Consider the following 24,361-nt stretch of genomic DNA (forward strand, 5'->3'; position numbering starts at 1 on the left):
GCAGGAGGCGGCTTCGTAGACCGAGGCCGAGCCTGGGGCTGAGGTGCTGCGACTGCGCAAGCGCCGGCTGGACGCCCATGCGCAGCAGCGGCCGGGTCCCTCCTCAGCGCCGTTCCCGCAGCCGAGCCGAGCCGAGCGGGGGCGAGGCTTCTTCGCGGGACGGGGAGGGGCGCGCGCGATGGAGCCGCGGGCTTCGCGCGGGCAGCGGACGGCCGGGGGAGGCGGCCGTGACGGCGGCGGCCCTTGAAGGAGGAGGAGGACGTGGGCGAGCCGCGGAGGAGATGGCCACCGAGCCCCCGCGCTGCGCGGAGAACAGCGAGGCCGAGCGCCTCCCCCGGGGCGTCCAGGGAGACGTGCCGTCCAGCTCGGCGGCGGAGGAGGAGGGAAGGGACGGGGTCCGGCTCCTCAACGGCTGCGTGCCGCTCTCCCACCAGGTGGCCGGGCACATGTACGGCAAGGACAAGGGCGGTGAGTGACCGGGACAGCCAAGCCGGGCACAGGTCGGTCCGCCCTGCCCTCTGACTGCGCAGGGAGCCTGGCCGCAGGTGGAGCGCCCTGCCGCCCACCCCAGGCAGCCTTATGGGGTCTGCCCTTGGGAGGCGCCGCAGCAGTGGCCTCCAGCCTCTCCCTGCACACTGGCCAGGCGCTGCGGTGCTCAAGGCGCACCGTCAGGGTCGTCGCCACTGGCGGCAGCAGCACCACTGCTGCTGGTGGGGGACTCCAGCCCCCCAGTGGCACTACTCACGGAAGACCCTCCCAAAGTCTTGCAGCACCCCTCCAACCCACCCTCGAGACCAGCGATTTTAAACCACTGTGCCACGGCACAGTGGTTGAAAGTCGCTGGTCTCGAGGGTGGGTTGAAGATCCCAAGCAGATCTCCAGCCCTCCAAGTGGGTTGGAGATCCCAAGCAGATCTCCAAGCGGGTTGCAGATCCCATCTGAAATTCCTTGAAAACCCCTCCAGATCATCTCCCCCCTTCATCTGAATCTTCCTTTTTCCCCCTTCCCCTCCTATGTGGTATATGCTGTTCTTTAGATAAACGGAGGAGCAACAGCCCCATTGTATAAACACTTCATTAATCATGGTCTGTTCTTCCATCCAAAGAGCCAGAGTGTCCTATGGGGGCACTGTGCTTCATTTTGCCCTTCCAACTATCCTGTTAAGTAGGTTAAGCTCTGGGTATGAGATTTAGGCTGCAATCCTAAGCACATTTTCCTGAGAGTAAGCCCCATTGAACAAAATAGGACTTACTTCTGAGTAGACCTGGTTAGGATTGTGCCCTCATTCACGGAGCCCAAGGAGACATGCCTGGGGCCCTGTGAGGTTGGTTATTAGGTAGAGGGAGTGTGTCCTAGCGGATGCCATCCAGCAATTTTTGGACTTTGGCCTCTGGTCTTTCCAGTCCCCATTCAAGGCACTGCCCCAAGCTGACTTTGTATTGACAGTGACTTTGCAGTTCGTACAGTGATAACATTTTGTTGTTTTGAAAACAGTAATTTCCAAATTGGACTGTCAAAAGTTAAATTTGAAATGTTTGAAGTTCAGATGTCAAATTCCGTATCTGAACATCTAAAATTAGGAGTCACTTCTGTTGTTTCTCATTAGCTTGCATCATGATGTTCTACCACTTGTATTTGTACGTACTATACCTTAACAGTCTTTCAGTAAATATCTGCACTTTTCTGGGTATATTGTTGTAATACTACTAGAACAGCCTCCCTCTTGTCCCCCAGTGGACTGTATTATCTTATGGTGGCTTACTTATTGTGTTCACTGCTGTGTTAGCTGCTTTGTTGTTTTTGGCTTGTTTTATAATGTATTCTTCCTTGCTGTTACTTCTTTAGGGGAATGTGTAAAGTTCCTTCTGCTGCTATTGTTAGCTAGACATGTTATCATAGTTGGATATATTTGTGCATGATTAATGTTTACATTGGGGGTTGCTCTTCCCTCCTTCAACAAATTAGCATGGTCAACATTGTTGCAGTTATTCAGCTGGAGCAACTCCATAACTAATTACTTTGTTATTGAACCAGTTCTTGTAAGTTTCTACAGGAACAGAGAAACTGCAAGAAGAATAAACATGTTTATGTACCTCCCTGTTTTGAACAAACAGGAAGTTTGGTATTCATTAGAAAGAGGTTTCATCACCATGCAGAAATGTGTTTATCCTTGTAATTTCAGGCTTGTGGAAAGTGGACATAAGTGGGAATGAGGAAAGGAGAAAACTGTGTTGCATAAATAAAGATTTTGGAGAAATTATGTAATCTAAGTGTGTGTTTTTAAGTTTCCTTTAAGCCCCCTTATCTTCTAAGCAACAGGAGAATTTCTGAGGTATTTCTCAGAAGCCCACTAAATCAATTTCAAAAGATTTATTGGAAAATGTCATCGTAGATAACAAATAGTTGACCCCTGCATATCAGTGATATGGAAGTAGAAGATACTTAAAAAACCTAGTTTGTCAGTGCAGAGCGGAGGTTTGTTCAGTGTTTGTGTGTGCTTTCTTCCTCAGCCCTTGAATTTTGAGCCAATAATTAGACAAATTCGTTTGCATTGATCCTAAAAGAAATTCTGCCTGATCATGTAACCATGATTAGATTATTGCAAGTATCCTGTGGGCTCTCTCTCCAGCACCAACTTCTTATTCAGATTTGCATTCTCCAATTTTCAGATCTAACTATAGTTAGTATAGCGTGTGCACTAGGATATTTGCTATATGAAATGCTGAAACACAGTTTGTAACTATGGTTAGAATTGGATGTTCTACTTACAGGGGTGCCCTGTATCCACAGGGGTTTTGTTTAGGAACCTCCCCTCTGGATATGTGAAACCCGGATATGGGTGAATGCGGCCCCCCACCCTCTGGAGCTGAGGGGAGCTCTGGCCACCACACCGCCAGAGGGTTGTATGAGTCAAGCAGAGGCTGCGCACGTCCATCCGCGGCTTCTGCCAGGCCCAGATTGACTCTAAGAGTGAAAAACATGTGACTTCTGTTTTTTTTTTCAAAAAACCAGAAGTGATGTTTTTAATCACTTTAATCTCAACGCCTTATAAGGCGTTGAGAGGTCCGGGGAAGTCCCTGAGGGGCTCCCCTTACCTCCAGAGAGAACGCACAGAGGGCCTGCAGACCCAATCTGCAGATAAGTGTATCCGTGGATACAGGGGCCTCACTGTATAGTTAACCAAAACACTGCACGTGTAACTTTAGCCATAGCTTACTTTGAAACAGAAAGGTGTGAGAGTTGCTAGGGAGGAGGCAAGAGCCTGTGGGCTTCAAAAGGCTAAGATAATATTTGAACTGGGGACTTGGGGGTGGGAATAGCACTCGTACAATATCTTCCTTATTTCTTAAAGAGTTACACAATATGAACAAGAAAGAATCTTTTAGCACCTTAAAGATTAAGAAATTTATATAGCCATAATCTTTCAGGACTTCTGGCCACTAATCTTGCAGTGAACTTCTGGCATACATGCAGTGTTCTCTTCTGTTGATGTGTTCTATACACACATGGAGTCAGCAAAAAGGGAAAGAAACATTGTAAAAGGTGGGCATCAAAGGGGTGGAAGGGATACAATCTGGGACTATTATTATGTAAACTTCGGTGACATCAACTTTACATTATAATGGTCCCTGATTGTATCTTTATAACCTTTTTATTTTTTCCTGTAGCACAGTTAGCACACTGGCCTCTGCCAACTGGAGGAAGAATGTTCTTACATCTGATGGAGTGGATAGTAGTCTATGAAAATTTACACTGAAATGAATATTAGTCTTTAAGGTGCCACATGACTTTATGTTGCATCAGACTAACATGGTTACCTCTCAGGAAACTGATTAAGAACTGTTTATGTGCAGTCAATATTTTTTAGACCTCCACATCCTAAAAGCTGAAGAGATATAATTCTGTATTAGTTTTTGTCTTTGTTGCCATTACCCAAGAGCCACATGTCAGCGATGTGAGAATATGAATTCTTGTCTATTTTGCTCAAGAACAATGACTCCTAACCCACCCTCCTGCTGTGGGTAACATAGGCCAGCTGGCTACTCAACCCAGTTCACCAGACCAGGATGGGGAGCAGGTAGCAATGTCCAGGTGGTCATAAATCATAAGTCAACTGATGACATAATCAACCCTAAGTTTGATAAGGTCATGTGCGGAGTGATGCCCCTGTCCATCATGGAAAGCAGCTATTGATTTATGAAAAGTACTCATACTCCTTCGGGAGTGAAAGGGACCCAATTCAAAGAATAGCAGAAGAAAGGTGCATGACTAAGAACAGAGCAAAAACACTGAGATATTCATGCCGGAGAGATGTTTTGCTTGCTTTTTGTCCTCTGTGTCCACTGTTTGCTGTGAATTCCCCTCCCTGTTTTGTACCTCCTGGTTGCTGTTAGAACCACATCTTTTTGTCCCTGTTGTCTTCCATCCATTGTTGTATTCTTCTCAATCTTTTAATAGAATCCTATATTTTATTGATTACACAGGCCTAGAAAATTGAGGGTCAGAAAAGTTTTTCCCAAACTTTATGGTGGTTTGATATGAATTTGGGGTGCCGATTCCAAAAATGGCGTCTGTTCTGCCCTATCACGTCTAGTTTTGGAGATATAGTATAGCCTCATTAGTGAATGGTTCAGGCAGCTTCCTCATGAGGAAGCCATGGTGTAGGCTTCCTCATGAGGAAGCTGCTTCAACCATTCACTAAAGAGGCTATGCCATGTCTCCAGAACTAGAAATGATAGGGCAAAACGGATGCTATTTTTGGAATCGGCACCCCAAATATACCCAGGACTTGGTGTAACGTTTAAGGAATATGTTGGCCTATGTTATCTGCCTAGCCTCAGGCCCCTATGATGGGAGTAAGTTGTTGTGCTTGCCCAGATGACTTGATTTCCATTTTGTTTTGACCTCCTTAGATTTTAAAGTTCCTTGCTAACTAGAGAGACAGGTTTTCTCAAGTGGCCTCATTCTGTCTGATTTTCTAGCCTAGATGCTGGCAGTAGATACCATTATGTTCCCAGTAAATCCAGTCTGACCAGTGAAAAGGAATAAGGGGGAGAGCAAGAAAGAGATCACAATAGCTAACCACTAAGTGCTGTGCCTGGTTTGGCCTGTCATCACTCCTTCATCATCCTCTTTTCCACTACAGTATTTATTATTCCCATTGTCTTTCTATTATGACAGCGGTTTTCAAACTCTCAGGGAGTTTGAAAACCGCTGTAAGTCCTTGCGGAGATGGATGGAGGCAGCGGGGGCTAGGGCAAGGCAGCAGCATGATCCCCAGGATAGTGCTGCTCAGGGGGCTGCGGGGACTTGGCTGCATGTACCTGAGCCTCCTGCAGCCTCCCGGGTGTGCGGGGAGCCCTGCGGGAGCTTCTGCAGGGCTCCCCGCAGCTTCGAAAGTGAAAGTGGAGTGATCACTTCCGGTTCAGCAGAAGTGGAGAAATTCAGTATAATTTTGATACTTCAGTTGGATCAAAGGGGTTTAACTCGGTAGATGGAAAGATGGATTTCAGGTGCAACTTTGAATCAAACTTTGCAACTTCTAGCACATTGAACCCATTTCTAGTTACTACCACCACATGATATTTTATCTTTTGAGTTTGCTATATGACTGCCTTAGGATATTTGCAACAAACAAGAGAAACTGAATGTTTAAGGCTGCAGTCCCCTGCAGTTAATTTGGGATTAAGTCCTGATGAACAGTGAGCTTTACTTTTAAATAAACATGTAACTGCATGAGAAAAGGAAATAGAGAAGAGGAAAAGGTGAGGTAATCCACCTTTAGAAAAGGGTGTCTGTGTGCTGGGCAGAGGGAGAGGCCATGTGCTGGATTATTGTTGGCAGGCAAATAGGGAAATGGCATGGACACCTGTTTCTCTTTTGCCCATGGTGTGTCCCTCAGTCTCCCTTACCATGCCACATTTTCATTTCAGTCTGTCTCCAGCAATTTGTCAAAGAGAACACAGATTCTTATTGGCTAGCTAGGAGAGAAGGCCAGGGGCTCAAGTTACTGTGCTGGGCAGCTGCTGCAGAGAGAGGGAGGAGAGAGGAGGTGGTTTCAGGTCCAGGGTTAGAGAGGCAAAGGCTCTGATATACTCTGCTTACTGTGCCCATCCACCCTCAAAATGTCAGAGAGAGACTAGGGGGGCAGGCTGTGACCAACTGTGAGTTCTGGTGATTTATGCAGACCTGTGGCAGACAATGTGTGTGCATGCAAGGGCAGACACACAAAAGGAGCCCCCTTTTACCTGCTTTCTCCAGGACTCTTCCCTGTTCCTCCCACCTCAGGCAACTGCAGCCTCTGTTTTGAAAAGAACCTTGTTGGGGCCAGGGACTGAAGGATGTGGGAGAAAATTGCTTATTGTGATGGTAGCTCACACTCAGGCAAATCCCTTCTCACAAAGGTTGGGCTCCATGGCAGTGACACCTTAACTCTACCACTAGTATAGTTTATCTTAACAATGTTATCTTTAGAACAAGTTGTATGCCTGCAAACTTCAAAATCTAGAGGGCAATTTAGTCCTACCTTGTTAACTCATTTTCCTCAACCAGGCAGGAAATTTTACAAGAACTACTTTTTTTATGTCACAGAGACTTCGGTCATATACAGGGGATCCCTGCTTTACAATGGGTTCACATTGCAATTACTTTGCAATGGACTCTCTGTAGTAAAACAAGGTTCACTATACAATAAGTTATTCACTTTGATGGGCAGCAGCATTTTCACATCTTGGCTATGTGTCTGGAGGAAAGGATATAGCCAGTGTAAATTCTGATGTAAACATGAGCCTTCTAGGTAGTGTCTCTACCAGCAGCAGTGTTTTTAACATTGTTGTTGTGTGTTTTGAGGGAAGGATACGGCCTTATAATTTGTGCTTTGTAATTACAACATTGTGTAAACCAACAGTTCTCAAACTCACGGGGAGTTTGAGCTCTGCAGTAAGTCCTTGCAGGGGAGGGGGAGGCAGTGACGCAATTGCCAGGATTGTGTTGCTTTGGAGTGGCGCAGGGGCTTGGCTGGACTCACCACAGCCTTCAGCAGCCTTCCAGGGATGCGGGGAGCCCTGCACCAGCCTCTGCAGGGCTCCCCAATATGTGGAGACTGTGAAAATAACAATTGTGACCTACTTCCGGTTTCATGATTGCAAACCGGAAGTTGGTTGTGATAGATAGTTTTACATCAAGATGTTAGTTTTACGTTTTGCTCCGTCTGTTTGGCTGGTAGGAAGGATGCCGGACTCTAAAGGATCCTAAAACAATTCATCTTTGTAAGCATGTTGTTGAGCTAGCTTTGACTCTTAGCCTTCTGTCTGGTCAGTTCTTTAAAACAGTATGTGGTCATTGTACTAGAAATACGGAATTTTGAAATTGAGAAGCCTCCTTTCCCTGTCTGTTGGTTTTATGTAAAGGAAACATTTTCTAATTTTCTTAATATTTACTTTCATTTAGATTTACTTTTGTAAGTAGCATTTACTTAAAAACATATGTTATTAATATTTAATTCTTTACTTTTAAAAAATAATTATTAGATTTGGCAGTTTCTGTTCTTTATGGAGAACTTAGATAATGCTGAATTGTTGATATACTTACAGTTTGCCTTTAAATGTATAATAATAAGAATAACAATAACAATAATAACAGGTATTTATATACCGCCTTTCTTGGTCTTTATTCAAGACTTTATTCAAGGCGGTTTACATAGGCAGGCTTTATTTATATCTCTTATTAAATAGGGATTTTTACAATTTGAAAGAAGGTTCTTTCTTTCAAGAACCACTACATTCAGGTGTTTCATTCTGATCTGGCTTCACATTCTGGCCTTCATCCTCCCACGCTCAGAGCAGATGGAATAGCTCGGCTTCAGCTTGTCAGCTGCTTCAAGGTCGCACGGTGCCGGTGGCCTCGAACTGGCGACCTTGTGGATGTTATCTTCAGGCAGACAGAGGCTCTACTCTCTAGACCAGACCTCCTGCCCTTGTATAAGATTCGAATCTTGGTTTAAGTATAAATTTTTGTTTTCTCCCAGGCATATTGCAGCATCCTGATGGCACAGTCCTGAAACAGTTGCAGCCACCACCTCGAGGCCCCAGAGAACTAGAATTTTACAATACGGTAAATAAATATCTTCTAGTTCACTCTCAAACAAATGGAAGTTGTGCCTTCATGTTGTGAACCACACTTTCATCACACTTTTCACTCTTGGAACATGTCTGTCTACACTTACACCTGGATTGCACATCCTCAAAATAGTGTCTTGGTCAGTCTTGAAGAATGCAGTTCAATTTATGTGAGAAAGATAGATGACATTTGGATACATTATGTCCCTTCTAATGTCTCTTCTAGGTAGAATAGTCAGCATTTTGAAGGTTTATAAAATATTGTAGGTAGTAGGTAGAGCACTGATGTAGTCATAGGTTAATGTACTCTGATTGGGCTTGTCTCTGATCCCCTGCCCCCTCCGTTATCTCAGGAGGACAACTGCAGTTGTCTGTGTGGCACTGCTTGGAGCACTTTGAAATGTATACATTGCTCATGCAAGCTCCAACTTTGGGTGGATAAGTTTTTTGGGAATTACACAGTTTTTAGAGGAGGTAGGGATGAAATGAGTAGACCTCTGGGTGCAAAATATTGATGACTCCGCTTTATTGACAACACAGTGTTTTGCACAGCTTAATTTTTTGACCAGCCTTTGAGCGCTCTAATATATCTAACTTTGAAGTTTATGGAAGTATTAATGGCAATTAGTAGATCTGAATCTATCAACATTGTTTTGCTAAAGGGAAATTAGGCCAGAGTTTTTCTGTTATATTTACCACTTTGAATCAACTTCCTTCTATAATCTCAGTTTGTCACTTCTGATGTTTAGAAAGCATGATAACTTGTTTTTATTCAGACAGGCCTTTGTCTCTGGGATTTGAACATTGTTTTATTTTAAATGATTTTAATTAATGTGTGATAATTTCTGTCAATTAAAAATTTATAAGCTGCATAGATTGCATAAAGTAGATTGGGTAATAGTTTTAAGTTTAACTGGAACTCAAGTTCAAATTAAACCCCATATTCTAAATGTCAGTGTGCCTGAACACATGCAGAGTGCACCATCTCACAACTGAGTTATAGCTACTGCATACATTTGTAGAGTTTGTCTGTATCAAAGGATTTCACTTACAGGGAGCTTTAAACTTTGACCTCTCTGATTTTAGAAATTAAACACTCTCAAGAATGTTGTCTGTAGCCCTTATTTGTCAGTCTCTAAAACAAATGCCTTGTTCACACAGAAGTTTCCGTGGTAATTTTACCATTTTGCCTTGTTATTGGCCAACCATCCACAATGTTCTCCTAATTTTTCTGTTTTTCATGAATGAGTACTGGCAATTGAAATAGTTTGCTGATTAACCAGAGTTCTCTTTGAGTTTTGGGGCTACTAGAGGAAGAAAACCTTATGTGTAGAGTACAATCTAGAGCAGGGGTGCTCACACTTTTTTGGCTCAAGAGCTACTTTGAAACCCAGCAAGGCCTGGAGATCTACCAGAGTTTTTTTTACAATGTTCGCGCCATCATAACATATAACGTTTATGTGTACAATGTATGTTAGTGTACCTTGAGCCCCACTGAGTATAACAGGACTTACTCCTGAGTAGACATGCCTAGGATTAGGCTGTGAGGCTGCAATCCTAGCCACACTTACCTGGGAGTAAGCCCCATTGAGTACAATGGGCCTTACTCCTGGTGTTTCCTCCCAGAGGCACCTGAAGGGGGGCGGTCGGCACTCCGCGATCTACTCATTTTGCCTCGCGATCTACTGGTAGATCGCGATCCACCTATTGAGCACCCCTGATCTAGAGAGAATATTTCATCTCAGTAAATCAAAACTGAATATTGAGGTTATAGGCTGTTTGGTTGCTAATGGGATTATTTTTGCTATCCTGTTACCAACATCACATTTAATCTGGAATCCAGGGATTGTGTAACTGGTATTAGTTACCTGGTCTTGTGGCACACATAAATACATCCTATAAGTTATTTACAGGTGGTACCTAGAGCAAAAACTAATACCTTTCTTAAAAAAGAAAAGCAGAAAATATTCTTTGGGTAGGAGATCATAAATTGTTTTTGGTCGCGGAGTTGGAAGGTATGCATTATTTACCTCTCAATAGGAGTTGCGTAGAGTAACTGTAATGTGAGCACAGAAAGAAATGTAAATAGTTTGTCACTATAAGAGCTCTGAAGGGCTTGTGCTGAAACATTCAATTGCAAATTATTCCATTCCTGTTTAAGCTAAAAGCATTGTGCGATTACCCCATTTAGGAATGGTGTTGTTCAATGAAGCACATTTTCTAATGGTATAGATCAGACCTGTAATTTCTTCAGTGTAAGTAACTGGATTGTTTTACTACTTCCACAATCTGGCACTTTTATTGATTTCTATCATTTTGTGGAATAGACTTTTAAGATTAATACTTCAGAATGTGTAAAGCCATAAGAATTTAAATTTTATATTTTTTAATTTTATTAATAATTAATAATCAATAATTAATTAATAATAAAATTATTAATTTTTAAATTTTTAAAACACTTCTTTAAACTTTATTGTAGGTGTATGGAACTGCCTGTGAAGACCCAGTGTTTCTAGAGTTGCAAAAGTATCTACCAAAATATTATGGAACCTGGTCACCACCCACTGCACCAAACGGTACTGTTGCTAAACTGATGTACTTGTTAGTAGTTTTATGGCAACTATTGCAATGATCCCCATGAGAATTTCAGAAACCTCATTGTCACATGTGGTAAAGGCCTATCAGGTAGAACATTATGAAACAATATACTGATAAGCTCTGTGAAAGGGAGAAATGTCATGTAAATAAGGGCAATTTTCTGCAAACTAAATTGATTCTTGGATAAGGTTGAATTTAGTATCTTCAGATCTAGTACATGCATGTCAAAATATCTTTCTTTAGTTGCTTACTGTGATGTAAGAACAATTGAAAACAGGTTTAAGCTGTTACGGATATCCACAAGCAAAGCAGTACTACTCATATAAAAAATCTTTAAAACTATTTTTAGAAAACACTAGGTGAATGAATAAACATAAGTTGTAGTTTGTTGAATATGAACTCGGGTGGAAAGTGTTGTCTTATCATGCTGACTTTATTATTCAGGAATTTGCATTTTGTGGTTCATCTGCTTTAATCATATTATAAATGTTGCTATATACTCAGAAATTGCTTCGTTGGAAGGCTGGTTACTGTAATTATTCATGTCTGAGTTGCCTTATCTGTGTAGAATGACACTTAGGTTGTGCAAAGCAAGTGTCCTGATTTTTCTTCTTCCTGTTCCAGCCCTTCATGCTCCATTTTACATGATTTTGGAGGGTTTCCTGACCCCCTAGGAGTAGATGGTGGGCACTGGAGTGAGAAGAAGGAAGACAGGATAACCTTGTTGTATCAGATGTTTTATACTGTTTTAGATACAGTGCGTAGTAACTGTGCTGCTAAGGTGTTATCTTTTGCTGCTTGCAGATTTCTGTTGACATATAACATGTTGGTTGATATGCTATTGATATGGTTTATTCTGGTTTAATAGACTTGTACCTGAAACTGGAAGATGTGACACACGGGTTTAAAATGCCATGTATAATGGATGTTAAAATAGGCCAGAAAAGCTATGATCCATATGCCTCTGCTGAGAAGATAAAGCAACAAGTCAGCAAGTACCCATTAATGGAAGAGATTGGCTTCTTGGTGCTTGGCATGAGGGTAAGATGAAGTTCTTTAATGGACTTTAAATAATGTTACGCGCTTAACAAGATTTCCTTTCATAAGAGGAGCTGTTCCCAAATGTACTGTGGTCACGCTGGGATCAGGTGGAAAGCCCATCTGCATTATGATTGCCATGGTTTCCCTCCAGAAATGAAATACAGAAAGCAGTTGACTCTTCTTTCTGCTTCCATCATTGCAAGGACCAGGAAGTTACTGACGAGATCCTACATCCAGTCCTTGTGTGGGTGTGTATAAGCAGACTACTTACTTTTGTTAGTGGTGGGGCAGGGAGTGGACTGCTAGCAATTCAGATCATAAGAACATAAAGAGAACCTTACTGACTCAGGCCAAGGGCCCATTTAGTTCAGCCTTCTGTATCTCAATGTAGCCCACCAGATGCCTCTGGGAGCGCACAAGACAAGATAGCCATATCCTGTTGCCACTCCCTTTCATTTGGCATTCAAAGCTAGGCCAAGTCTAAAACCCAGAGGTTGCATAGTCACCATGACTTGTAATCTGTGACGGACCTTTCCTCTATAAGTCTGTCCAATCCCCTTTTAAATGAATCTAAACCAGATGCCATCATAGCATCCTGTAGCAAAGAGTTCCACAGATGAATTACCCTTTGGGTAAAGAAATATTTCCTTTTGTTCATTCAAACTCTCTTGCTAGTCAATTTTAGTAGATGTCCCCTTGTTTTGGTGCTCTGTGAGAAGGAAAAGAACTTTCTTCTATCCCCTCTATCCACCCCATGTGTAATTTTATATGTCTTGATCATGTCCCTCCCTGATCAGAACCACAGTGGGGATGGTTAACCCATTTTTGCCTTGCCCACAAGTATACGCATTTGGTCTCTGTGGTGTATATGCAATGTTGGGCAGAAATGGCTTAAAGTCCCTCCACTCCTCTGCCACAGTTTCATTCCGGATTGTGCAACTCCTGCATATGCTATTTTTAACAGAACACTTAAAGGACCAGCGTATTCATTAGTTGTACAGTGTCATTTCACCATTTCAGTCCCAGAGAGTAAGCAACATTTGAATGGGTTCTGCTCTAAATTCTCTTTTTTTTGTTGCGAGAGATGTTCTTGGGTCTCTGATACCAATTTTGTTTCTTTGCCTAGATTTTTCATACTGCTTTATGCTTTCTCCTTTGCCATGCTAGTTATTCATATTTCTGTCTGTTCTGCTTTGTATTGTGATAATATTGGTAAGAGATTAGCATTGTTAGTTGGTTGTCATTGTTTGTATGATGAATACTTACATTATTTTGATGATATACTTGGTTCTAAGTTTTTTGCTTTTATTGTTCTTATTAAGAATATTTCTATACCAATTTTCAACAAAAAAAGTTCCCAAAATGGTTTACAGAGAAAATCAAATAACGCGCGGCCCAATCCTGCGCTCCTGGTGCCCAGGGCTATTGCTGCATCCTGCGTGCTCCACAGGCAGCACCGGCAGCTCCTCAAGAGAATGGGCTACTCAATTTTACATCTACATTGGCATAGAATTTCGATCCTCCATCTCAGGCCGGCTGTCTGCCCTAGAACGCCTCATCTCCACCTCCCCCCACGCCACCACCTACCTCTCCACTGCCCAGTGGTCCGTACAACTGCCAAGCAGTGGAGCTCTGGTGCTCGCCCGGTGCTAGCCCAGCGTCAGCCTTATGGCACATTTGCGACAGTGTGTGCTGGCGGTTAACCAGCTCGCACTGTATAGAATTGGGCCCTAAATGGCTCTCTGTCCCACAAGGACTCACAGTATAAAAGGATGCAGAAGGAACACCAGCAAACAGCCTCAGAAAAGACATTGTGCTGGGGTGAGAAAGGATAGTTACCCTCCCCTGCAATATAAGAGGAGCACCACTTGAAAAAGTGCTTCTTCACCCAATTAGCAGGGATACACGGTCATCTTGGTTTAGCATTTCGTATTGTATCCCAGAATCGGTTGTGATAGCTATTTTCCTGCTGTATTTTCTTAGTAGAATCCTATTTGTACCTGTCCGCACATAGATGTGCTCAAGATACAGAACTTCATACAGCATACATACCACACAATGCTAAAAGTGCTGGTATAATATCATGGCAATCTGAGCTGTAAATTTGGCTTTCCTCCTTGATTCTTGCCTCTGCCATGAATCCTCACTAAATGACCTTAGGCAAGTCACTCTCTATCAGCCTCAGCTCCCCTGTTGCAATTTGGGGACAATATTTACTCATCTTACAGCCTTCTTCTAGATAGTGGCCAACTTCTTAAGGCCAACTTCAACTTAAGGCCAACTTCTAGATAGTGCATCGTGTACTCAGAAAACAGTATATAAATGTTATATTATAATAATTATTAGAACTGCTCTTTTAATCCAGTAACTATATTTCCTGTGTGTAGGAAGCTTGCATTTTAATTTAACTGATATTTTATTATTATTAATTATTATTAACAGTATTTATATTGTTAATATATATTATTATTAACAGTATTTCTCCAAAGTTTAAAACAAAACACCCACAAAACAGTGTTTCTTACATTGAGTAATTTACTGACTATATAGTAATTACTCTATATAGGTTGGTTCTGTCTTGATGGGCAGCAGGTCACTAAAGTCTTAAGGAGTCTTAATGTCTTCTCAGGTACCAGATAATTTTTACTGTAGATACTTGTAATTGAAATGGGAATCTTTTAACATGTGAATCATATACTTTACCACTCAACTGTGATCTCATTCCTAAGGTGAAAACCAGGGAGCGTCTCTTCAGTGAACACCCAGTTAGCCAAGGAACTGTTGTTTACAGTAAAATCACGTTGTGCGTTTTGCAAATTTACCTGAAGCTTATTCTTTGTCAGAAGTTAATTGAAGTACATAGGTGACACACAGAAACCTAAGTGACAATTAAAGTAGTATTTCCATTGTGCTTTACTGCATCATTTATTTTGTCAGCACTTGTCTGTCTCATACTGTTTTTTTTATACTGTAGTATTCACACAGAACATTCTTTTAGTGAAGTGTTGGCTTTATTCTGGTTCATTAATCATGTGAAAGATTCTACTTTTTGAGTTATAAATCAAATTCTAATGCTGTAATACATTAAAAACCCAAATAGTTAGCCTTAAGGCAACAGATTATTTTTTATTTTAAGGAAATTATAGATGTAAACAGTACATGCCTCTAGTTAAGAATTTTTTTATCATGTTCTGTTTTAGTTTAGCCACTTGTGTGTGATCATTCCGTTTCTTTGCTATTTTATTTTTCTTGCCAAGACTGAATTTTTCATATTTGCAGAGACATATGCATGTTCGTTAAAGTTTACTAAAGCCTCCCCATTGATGTAAAATTGGAACTGACTGTAGGGCAAAGATACTTTAAAGAATGAGACATGGAACCACATTATTTCTTTTTTGTTTGTGTTTAAGGTTTATCACATCCATTCTGACAGCTATGAGACACAGAACCAGCACTATGGAAGAGGCTTAACAAAAGAGACAATAAAAGATGGTAATGTTTCTATCTGTGTATGTCCATTGTCTTTTAAGTAGGTAACTTCAAATGCTTTTTCCATTAGTGGCCAGGCTAGCTCTTGTGAACTATGTGTAGTATCCCTGGGAGTGAAGGAAGTTGAGGATAGTTAATGGGAAGGAGCTAAAAATGTGAACCTGGTAATGGGAAAGGGTGGACATTATGGGAAGATGTGCCTTTTTATTTTCCAGTAGAATGTAAAAGTTGGAGAATGTTTTATGCAGTGCTTCCCCTCTTTTGAATGATTGACATTGGACACAAACAAGGACATTGTTAGTGTGTTTTCAATTATGTAAGTCCTTCACATACATTAGTAATAATTAGAACTACCCTGGTGAGTGAGGTCATTTGTATCATTCCAATGTTTCTTTGATCGAGCTGATAGTCTGAAGGCTTTTGGTGCTTAGGGTATCTGTTGAATTGATGTTAGAGGCAAGAGTTGAATTGGGGACCAACCAGGTCATAATTGTTCAGAACAGATGAGACTCACTCTGTAGTGTGATATTAGTCAATTTTTTCAGCCATTTATGTTCTTAAAACTGATATAAAGTGATAACCCTATGCCAACATACACTGCTCAAAACAATAAAGGGAACACTTAAACAACACATCCGAGATCTGAATGAACAAAATATGCCTATTAAATACTTTGTTCCTGACATAGTTGAATGTGCTGACAACAAAATCACACAACACTCATCAATGGAAATCACATTTATCAACCCATGGAGTTCTGGGTTTGGTGTCATACTCAAAATTGAAGTGGAAAAACACACTACAGGCTGATCCAACTTCAATGTAATGTACATAAAGCAAGTCAAAATGAGGCTCAGTAGTGTGTGTGGCCTCCACGTACCTGTATGACCTCCCTACAACGCCTGGGCATGCTCCTGATGAGGTGGCGGATAGTCTCCTGAGGGATCGCCTCCCAGACCTGGACTAAAGCACCCGCCAACTCCTGGACAGTCTGTGGTGCAACGTGGCGCTGGTGGATGGAGCGAGACATGATGTCCCAGATGTGCTCAATTGGATTCAGGTCTGGGGAACGGGCGGGCCAGTCCATAGCATCAATGCCTTCATCTTGCAGGAACTGCTGACACACTCCAGCCACATGAGGTCTAGCATTGTCCTGCATTAGGAGGAACCCAGGGCCAACCGCGCTAGCATATGGTCTCACAAGGGGTCTGAGGATCTCATCTCGGTACCTAATGGCAGTCAGGCTACCTCTGGTGAGTACATGGAGGGCTGTGCGGCCCCCCAAAGAAATGCCACCCCACACCATTACTGACCCACTGCCAAACCGGTCATGCTGGAGGATGTTGCAGGCAGCAGAACGTTCTCCCTGCCGTCTCCAGACTCTGTCACATCTGTCACATGTGCTCAGTGTGAACCTGCTTTCATCCGTGAAGAGCACAGGGCGCCAGTGGCGAGGTTACCAATCTTGGTGTTCTCTGGCAAATGCCAAACGTCCTGCACGGTGTCGGGCTGTCAGCACAACCCCCACCTGTGGACGTCGGGCCCTCATACCACCCTCATGGAGTCTGTTTCTGACTGTTTGAGCAGACACATGCACATTTGTGGCCTGCTGGAGGTCATTTTGCAGGGCTCTGGCAGTGCTCCTCCTGTTCCTCCTGGCACGAAGGCGGAGGTAGCGGTCCTGATGCTGGATTGTTGCCCTCCTATGGCCTCCTCCACGTCTCCTGGTGTACTGGCCTGTCTCCTGATAGGGCCTCCATGCTCTGGACACTACACTACACACAGCAAACCTTCTTGCCACAGCTCGCATTGATGTGCCATCCTGGATGAGCTGCACTACCTGAGCCACTTGCGTGGGTTGCAGACTCCACCTCATGCTGCCACTAGAGTGACAGCACCGTCAGCATTCAAAGGTCACCCAAACATCAGCCAGAAAGCATAGGGACTGCGAAGTGGTCTGTGGTCACCACCTGCAGAACGACTCCTTTATTGGGGGTGTCTTGTTACTTGCCTATGATTTCCACCTGTTGTCTACTCCATTTGTGCAACAGCCTGTGAACTTGATTGTCAATCGGTGTGGCTTCCTAGGTGGACAGTTTGATTTCACAGAAGTGTGATTGACTTGGAGTGACATTGTGTTGTTTAAGTGTTCCCTTTATTGTTTTGAGCAGTGTATATTGGCTTATGTAGATTGCCTGGCTTTTATTGATCCCATGAAAGATTAATTTGGGTTATAGATCCAGATATTGATGATAGAGCTTCTATTGATTCTCACCTTAAGTTATAGTATTTAATACTTTGAGAATGAGAAATCTAAAAGAGTAGTAATTTGAATATTTAGTGTGTAGAATAGTCTATAATACTGTACATCAATTGCATTACTGTGAATTCTTCTTTTTAAGTAGTTTAAGTGAGTTATGCTAGCCGAATAGCATAAAATAACCATCTTTGGTATTTGCCTTGGCAAGGTAAAGGAGGGGTAGAATTTTTTAAAAATAAAATTTCTAGTTTATTTTGCGTTTTTCCCCAATGATAGGTACCCATTATATGCTATAACTAATTATAGTGGTTTCTTTCTTGCAGGTGTGGCTCGGTTTTTTCATAATGGGTACAACCTGAGAAAAGATGCTGTTGCAGCCAGTATAGAAAAGATTAAAGAAATTTTGCAGTGGTTTGAGAGTCAGAAACAGCTTAACTTTTATGCAAGTTCATTACTGTTTGTCTATGATGGGTCATCTCCTATGACAACTCCATGGTTGAAGGATGGTAGTGTGGTTGAGACAAGAAGAATGTCCAAGGGGCAAGTGCCAGGTGGTAATACATTGGAATACAATAACAACATTCGTGTAATCAGTCCTACAGAAAATGGCAAAGTAGAGACTTCTGTAGGTAAAAGCTTCTCAAAAATGTATGCACTTCACAAAAGGCACCAGAGTCAAATTTCACTAAAAGTTGAAACTGTGGATCAAGATAACATATGGAAGAGCACTGCTCGCCTTTCACAAGAACATCTGAATGGAAATGTTATACCTCAGCTGGAAAAGGTTTTCTGTCACATGCCTACTACGCTTCCCAAAAGTGTAAACGTAGAGGTCCGAATGATAGATTTTGCGCATGTGTTCCCCAGCAACACAAGAGATGAGGGCTACATTCATGGTCTGAAGAATTTAATTACTGTTCTTCAAAATATTTTAGATACCTGAATTCTTTGCTATGATTTCTACTGAATTATAATGAAAAGCAACAACATTTCTGCACTTGTGATCCTGTTATGTTGGTTTGTATTGTTCTACATTTTACTTGTCTTTGTACTTTTGGTAGAATGAAATATTTTATAATCTTACTCAGGAAAATTATTCTGTAGTCTAGTAAAACAAAAGAGAAAAGCTAATGAGGTAATGAGTGGTAATTGTAGAAACATTTAACATTTAACAAATGAAGGTTAACTGAAATCAGAAGAAAGCTCATATTTGATAAAAAGACTGAGCTTTCTTATACCCTTAAATGTTATGGCTTAATCAAAGTCTGCAGCCAGAACACTGAGCCATATTTCTAAATAACGGGTTATTAGAAGAATCTTTTAATTTTGTTATTGGCCATCTGCCATATCTTAAACTGGAGTAATCCTATTTCTAAGAGAGAGATACTTAGAGTCCGTTCCAACTGAACCAGCATCCTTAGATACAGTCTGCATTCTTAAAACTGAATAGGGACTTTCATCTTTTATGACTGAAACTTGCAAGTATACTCTTACCATGTAACGCACATGTAGGTGCTGTGTTTTTTTAAATTATGAAGTAGGAGGTGTTAGCCATGTAACTTATATGTGCAAAATGTCATTTTTAAAACTGGAGTTTCAGCAGCTGTATTTATTTCTATTGTATAAGAACTAGTTGTCATCAGATAATCAACTGGGGTGACATCGTGAAGAGGCAGCAAAAGCAGATACAAGAGTGAGTTCATAACATCTGAAGCCACTAAGTAATATATGGTGACACTGTGTGGGCTAGTCATTCTGTGGGAAATAAGTGAAAAATAGTATTTCCATTGTATCTGATGCTTCTTAGTTAAGCCGATTGCAGAAGGATGTTATTAGAGAGAATATATAAAGCTTTGGTTTCTCCAGTTGCATCCTCTGGAAATTGACTTAACCAAAGAATGTCTTATTCATCAGAAATATTGTTTCCACACACCCACAGCACTGAACTGCTCATACCGAAGACGTGACTATAGTGCTATCATATTTCAGTAAGTGGCTTCAAAATTACCAAATGCTATATGTCCAGGTTATACTTTGACAAACACTGGACTGGCAGAGGATGACTTGGGTTAATTTTTTGGCAGAATGTTTATGGACATGCACATAGTGGGAATAGACAGTATGAGGGTGAATAAGTAGAATGGCCTTTTGTAGTATTTTTGGAGTGACACTCCACAGTAATCCTCACAGTAATGGGCATGTTTGCAGAAAATATCTGATGTAGAGTTAGCCTCATGCTGGGGCAAAAGACCAACTTTGGCTGTGGAAGTGCCTCTTGTAATCCAAAAGTCATATTTACTGCTAAGGTTAAGAAGAATAATTTGCTTGAGTTCAAACATGCAAAAAGAACTGGAGGGCAACCAGTTTTCATTTAGCATATAAACACTCACTCAGCAGGCAAGGCAATAGAAGGACCAGATCACATTGATAGTGCAAGTTGCACATTTCTTGCATTTGTTTTTTTCTGAACTGATTAAATTAAATCTGCAATTCCAGGTTTAATTTAAATGCTCTGGTATTCCTGAATCCTTTTATCATGTCTTGCATTGTATGCAAATTCAACAGAAGACAGTATCTTAGAATTTTGTTTTCAGCTTACTGGCTAATAAGGTTCATTCAAATATTGTTATTAGTAAATTGGAAACATCAAAAATGTGGTAAGTAGGAATAGATTGTTTATTTTAAATCAAAAGTATTCATATAGAAACAAATTCTATATTAATAAACAGTTTTAATAAGGGTTGTAAAGAGAGCCTTAACAGTAATAAAAGCCAATATCAGATATTCAAAATGTAGGTGATACTGACTTTTAGGAGTATTCAGTATTTTGAGCCATATTCTGGGAAAAAGTTATGGTGTTACTTTTCCTCAGTCGTCTTATAGATTGCCTACTTTATAGTAGCCTATGTTCTTGCTGGCAGTTTTCTGTTACCACATAATTTTATTTAAAAGTATTTTGTGTTAACAGAAAACTGTCACTTTATTATTATTACTAATTTTTTTAAGTGAAAATGTTTAGTGTAGGCATACAGTATTTCTTTCTTGTCCTGTGCCAGTGAAAATGTAATTTCACATCTTCCAGAGCCTGTAGGCAGTAGACTATGTACTCCATTGTGTTAGTATTGTAAGTGTTGATTTGCTGTGCTGCTGTTAATATTTAATGCAGCTGGAATGTTATAGAATCACCTATAGGAAACAATTCAAAATGTTTTTCAGTTTTTATATTTGCAATACTTGCAGACCTGTTTCAGTAAATCTGTTTCGAAGACAATACTTTAAATTGGGTGTTGAGTGTAGCTAAACTTTATGGGAGTTTTTACAGAAACAGGACATTCAGAATAACTTCGCACATGTGAACTTGGATCCATAATTTAAAAGTGGTCTATATTTCAAAGAGATGACCTGATTCTGTAGTATCTTGTTTATCTTGGAGCTTAGTTGTGTACAGGGATATCTGGTGCAAGCAAATTCTTTATTTTCTTAAGGAGCAACTTTGTGTGTGGTATGCACAGATGGAGCTACCCACATCCTTTTGAAGAGACTGTGGAAGGTTGTATCGTATGAGGTGTGTGTGTGTGTGTGTGTGTGTGTGTGTGTGTGTGTGTGTGTGTGTGTGTGTGTGTGTGTGTGATTAAAGCACTTACAGATTTTGGGATCGGAGCCCCTGAATAGAATAAGGAGTTTTTCAGACTCTCTCTGACTTAAACTGTGGTCTGTCTCTTTGGAGGGAAAAAAAATGTTAGGAGGTAATGAAACAACACAGCTAAAGACTGAGTAAGTTACATTGATTTTGACAAATCAGCTTTTGCCACAAGGGCAGGCTCTTATCTTCTAATATGTTTGACAGTGCTCCTTTTAAATGTGATACATGGAAAATTGTGTACAATCTTACTTGATAAGAATTTAAATTGTATAATTTTTTATAGCAAAACATTTTCTCTCTTGGTATTTTTGGATATTGGTGGTTCCTGTTGCATAGATTCAAATGAAATTTAAAATAATGGTATTAAGAAATGTTAAAATATTTTAACTAACTAGTTTTACAAAACAAAAACTATGAAATTGTGTAACAGTGTTTCACATGGAAGTTGTATTTTCAAACTGAAATTATTTTTGCTCTGTTGTACAGTAAAACTGTATTTTTGCTTATACATTACATACCATTCCATAAGAGACGCTTACAATTTAGGGAGGGCTTTTAATCACAGAGTATGGATCCAGTGAACAATTTGATAGAGATTACAGCCTAATTTTATGCATATTTACTTGGAAGCAAGTCTTCTAAGGTCAGGCAGGACTTACTTCCTAGTAACTGCACAGGATTGTGGCCTTAGTCTGCAATAGCAGAATTTGAATGAAGGTTAAATTGGAACATGAGTAGTTTGTCACTTAATGTGGAAATAGCTGCTCACATTTTGAAAGAGAAATGTATTTCAGTACCAAATACTAATTTAGGAAGAGAGAAAAGGGCACAACCACTATAGGTTTTGTTGAGCCTAAAAGTTTTAAATTTGTTTATGTTATGACCCTTTTGAAGGACTTCAGCTAATTCAAATGAATACTTTTCTACCCGTCCATATTAGCTATTTAAAATTATTTATTATAGTTTACACTATTTGCAATAACCGTCTGCTGAGTGCCTTCTGCTTCAGGTTTCATACCTTTTAATGACCTCGCATAGCATCTAAGGTGATGTAATATAATGCTTTAGAGAGAGTTTATTGATGTCCCACTACTGTTAGAGAGCATTCCTCCAAAATTTTATTTCTTTTTGTTCTAAGACCAATTTATATGGAAAATTACGATTGGGCTATGTGATCTCTGTTATTACAGTGTCATGATTACGAATCTCACCAGTTGAATGCCATTGGACCAAATGTGATCCACTAAGGGATTCGAATTGACCCTTAAGTTACCAACTTGCCAGAAAGGGTGAGAAGTGGCATATGTTGCAATCGGATTTGGGAGCAGGGCATTTGGAAGAATTGGAATTGGGGTCTTGACCCTCCTGCCTTGGTCTCTTGAGGCCCTCCATCAAAAAGAGTTTCTGATTAAGGACGTGATGAACTTTCACTCAAAACCTGGGAATCTTTTAATTCATGATCATACACAACCTGTATTTTGTTAGTGCCCAAGGTTAAGCAGTAAACTTAAATTGCTGAACTGAGGAACAGTGGCTAAGACCATCTGTGTCACTGAAGCTAGGGAAGTTGACTGTGAATTAGTTATGTAGTTGTATGAAACTAGCTGTATGTGAATCCCCTTGAAGAGAGCTTTTTATAATATGGATGGCATCCTGGTTAGTGCTTCTGCCATTAGGAGCTCCCTCTGTGAATGGCAGGAATGTCCATGCACAAGCAAAATGTTGCTTCTATTCACTGAGAGAGCTTTAGAGAGAAAACTTCCAGTGGTGGAAGTACTAGTTGAGGTGCCACACAATATGTATGGGAAGCAATTGGATTCACAAGTTTGGCTTGGGTAAATCTAAAGTGGGCAGCAGTAAATAAATTGTACTTACCGCTAAACAAAATTTTCTTTCTCACTTGAAGTATAATTCTTGTAGATGATGTCTATCCAGAAGCCTTGCATTCAGTTTTCTTTGTTTCTTTTGTATCTGGTACTCATGCTGATAAACCCTTGAATTGAGACATATAATTATGAATCAACTGTGAAATATTATTCCATTACATATCCATGAGCTAAATACTGCGCATTTGTAATTGTGAATGACAGTTTTGTTAACTGAAGAGTTAGTGCACATTAAAAACTTTCGTACTATGAATATTTCTACTAATCTGAGGTTGACAGCAAATCCGAGATGGTTTTAATACAGAGACTAGAAAATCCATTTCTTTTGCCATAGTCTTAGAGGTGACTCCCTTATATTTAGAGTTTAATCTTTATATGAAACTCAGCAACAGAAAAGAGAAAGGAACAGTGGTATTGGGAACAAATGTACATTTACTTACAGTCTAAATCATTATCTAAATATGCTTTTAAAACATGTATAAATGTTGGCACTGGATATAAAATATTTCAACTGGCTGAACGGACTTTGAACTAAAATGTCCAAATATGACTATATTGCACACCTGAATATGAATGAAACCAGAGTGCACATAAGCACTTTAATACTCTGGGAATTGTACTGGAAAATATATGGAAGCATGTGAAATTGCACCTAAAGCTGTGTTAATTGATGGTTGGAGGAGGGAGGGTAAAATTCTATACTTTTAATGTATTGTATCTGGATGAATGAATGTATTTAGTCTGATCTCATTTTCTCTTACTCAGAGGTCTGAATTGTGTTGCGCAATGTCCTTTGGTATTTGTGTGTTTGATTGTAAATGATACTGCGGGGGCTTGTGGGACTGTTGATAATTTTTTTGTAAAAATATCTATCATGCTATATACCAATTCTTTTGTAATTTATGTGATATTTAGGTAATTCTAATAGCTGTATATTTGGCTGACCATTAAATTTTCTTTAAATTATCTTGACTGCATTCAATCCATTGTTGAGCAATACTTTGTTTCAGTTAAGAGGAGCCATTCTTCCACCTTTAACTTAGATTGCCAGATGAGTTATTTTCCCTCTTTAAAATGGTTTACAGCCCAATCATAAGCCGTGCTGATGCAGCCAGGCCGTATGGCCTGCGCTGTGTTCTATGCAGCTTAGGAGGCAGCTGGAGGTTACATTGGGGTAAGGGGGTTATTTCCCCCTTACCCCGAGTAGAGCCCCAGCCACTCTTACGGAGCTTTTCAGATCTGTGCCAGCTTTAGCTGGTGCAAATCTGGGAATCCCATGTAGGGCTGCCTGGGCTGGGGACAAGAATTAGGATGCAGCATGTGCCGC

General features: G+C 40.7%; 1 protein-coding gene across 1 annotated transcript; it reads left to right on the forward strand.

The window, feature by feature from the left end:
* Window positions 1-183: 183 nt before the first annotated feature.
* On the forward strand, window positions 184-23,973 carry IPMK (inositol polyphosphate multikinase). Its single transcript, XM_066622383.1, has 6 exons — window positions 184-468; window positions 8,027-8,112; window positions 10,597-10,693; window positions 11,584-11,756; window positions 15,167-15,248; window positions 17,829-23,973. The coding sequence occupies exons 1-6, from the start codon at window positions 282-284 to the stop codon at window positions 18,446-18,448; spliced, it is 1,245 nt and encodes a 414-aa protein (XP_066478480.1). The 5' UTR covers window positions 184-281; the 3' UTR covers window positions 18,449-23,973.
* Window positions 23,974-24,361: the final 388 nt, after the last annotated feature.

This window comes from Tiliqua scincoides, chromosome 3 (assembly GCF_035046505.1).
Source record: "Tiliqua scincoides isolate rTilSci1 chromosome 3, rTilSci1.hap2, whole genome shotgun sequence".
NCBI classification, from domain to species: domain Eukaryota; kingdom Metazoa; phylum Chordata; class Lepidosauria; order Squamata; family Scincidae; genus Tiliqua; species Tiliqua scincoides.

What these genes read in the sequence shown, in the direction of transcription:
- IPMK (XM_066622383.1), top strand. Translation starts at nt 282, where the DNA reads ATGGCCACCGAGCCCCCGCGCTGCGCGGAGAACAGCGAGGCCGAGCGC. An exon ending in GTACGGCAAGGACAAGGGCG is followed by an intron (nt 469 to 8,026) that starts GTGAGTGACCGG and finishes GTTTTCTCCCAG; the next exon opens with GCATATTGCAGCATCCTGAT. An exon ending in AAAAGAGACAATAAAAGATG is followed by an intron (nt 15,249 to 17,828) that starts GTAATGTTTCTA and finishes TCTTTCTTGCAG; the next exon opens with GTGTGGCTCGGTTTTTTCAT.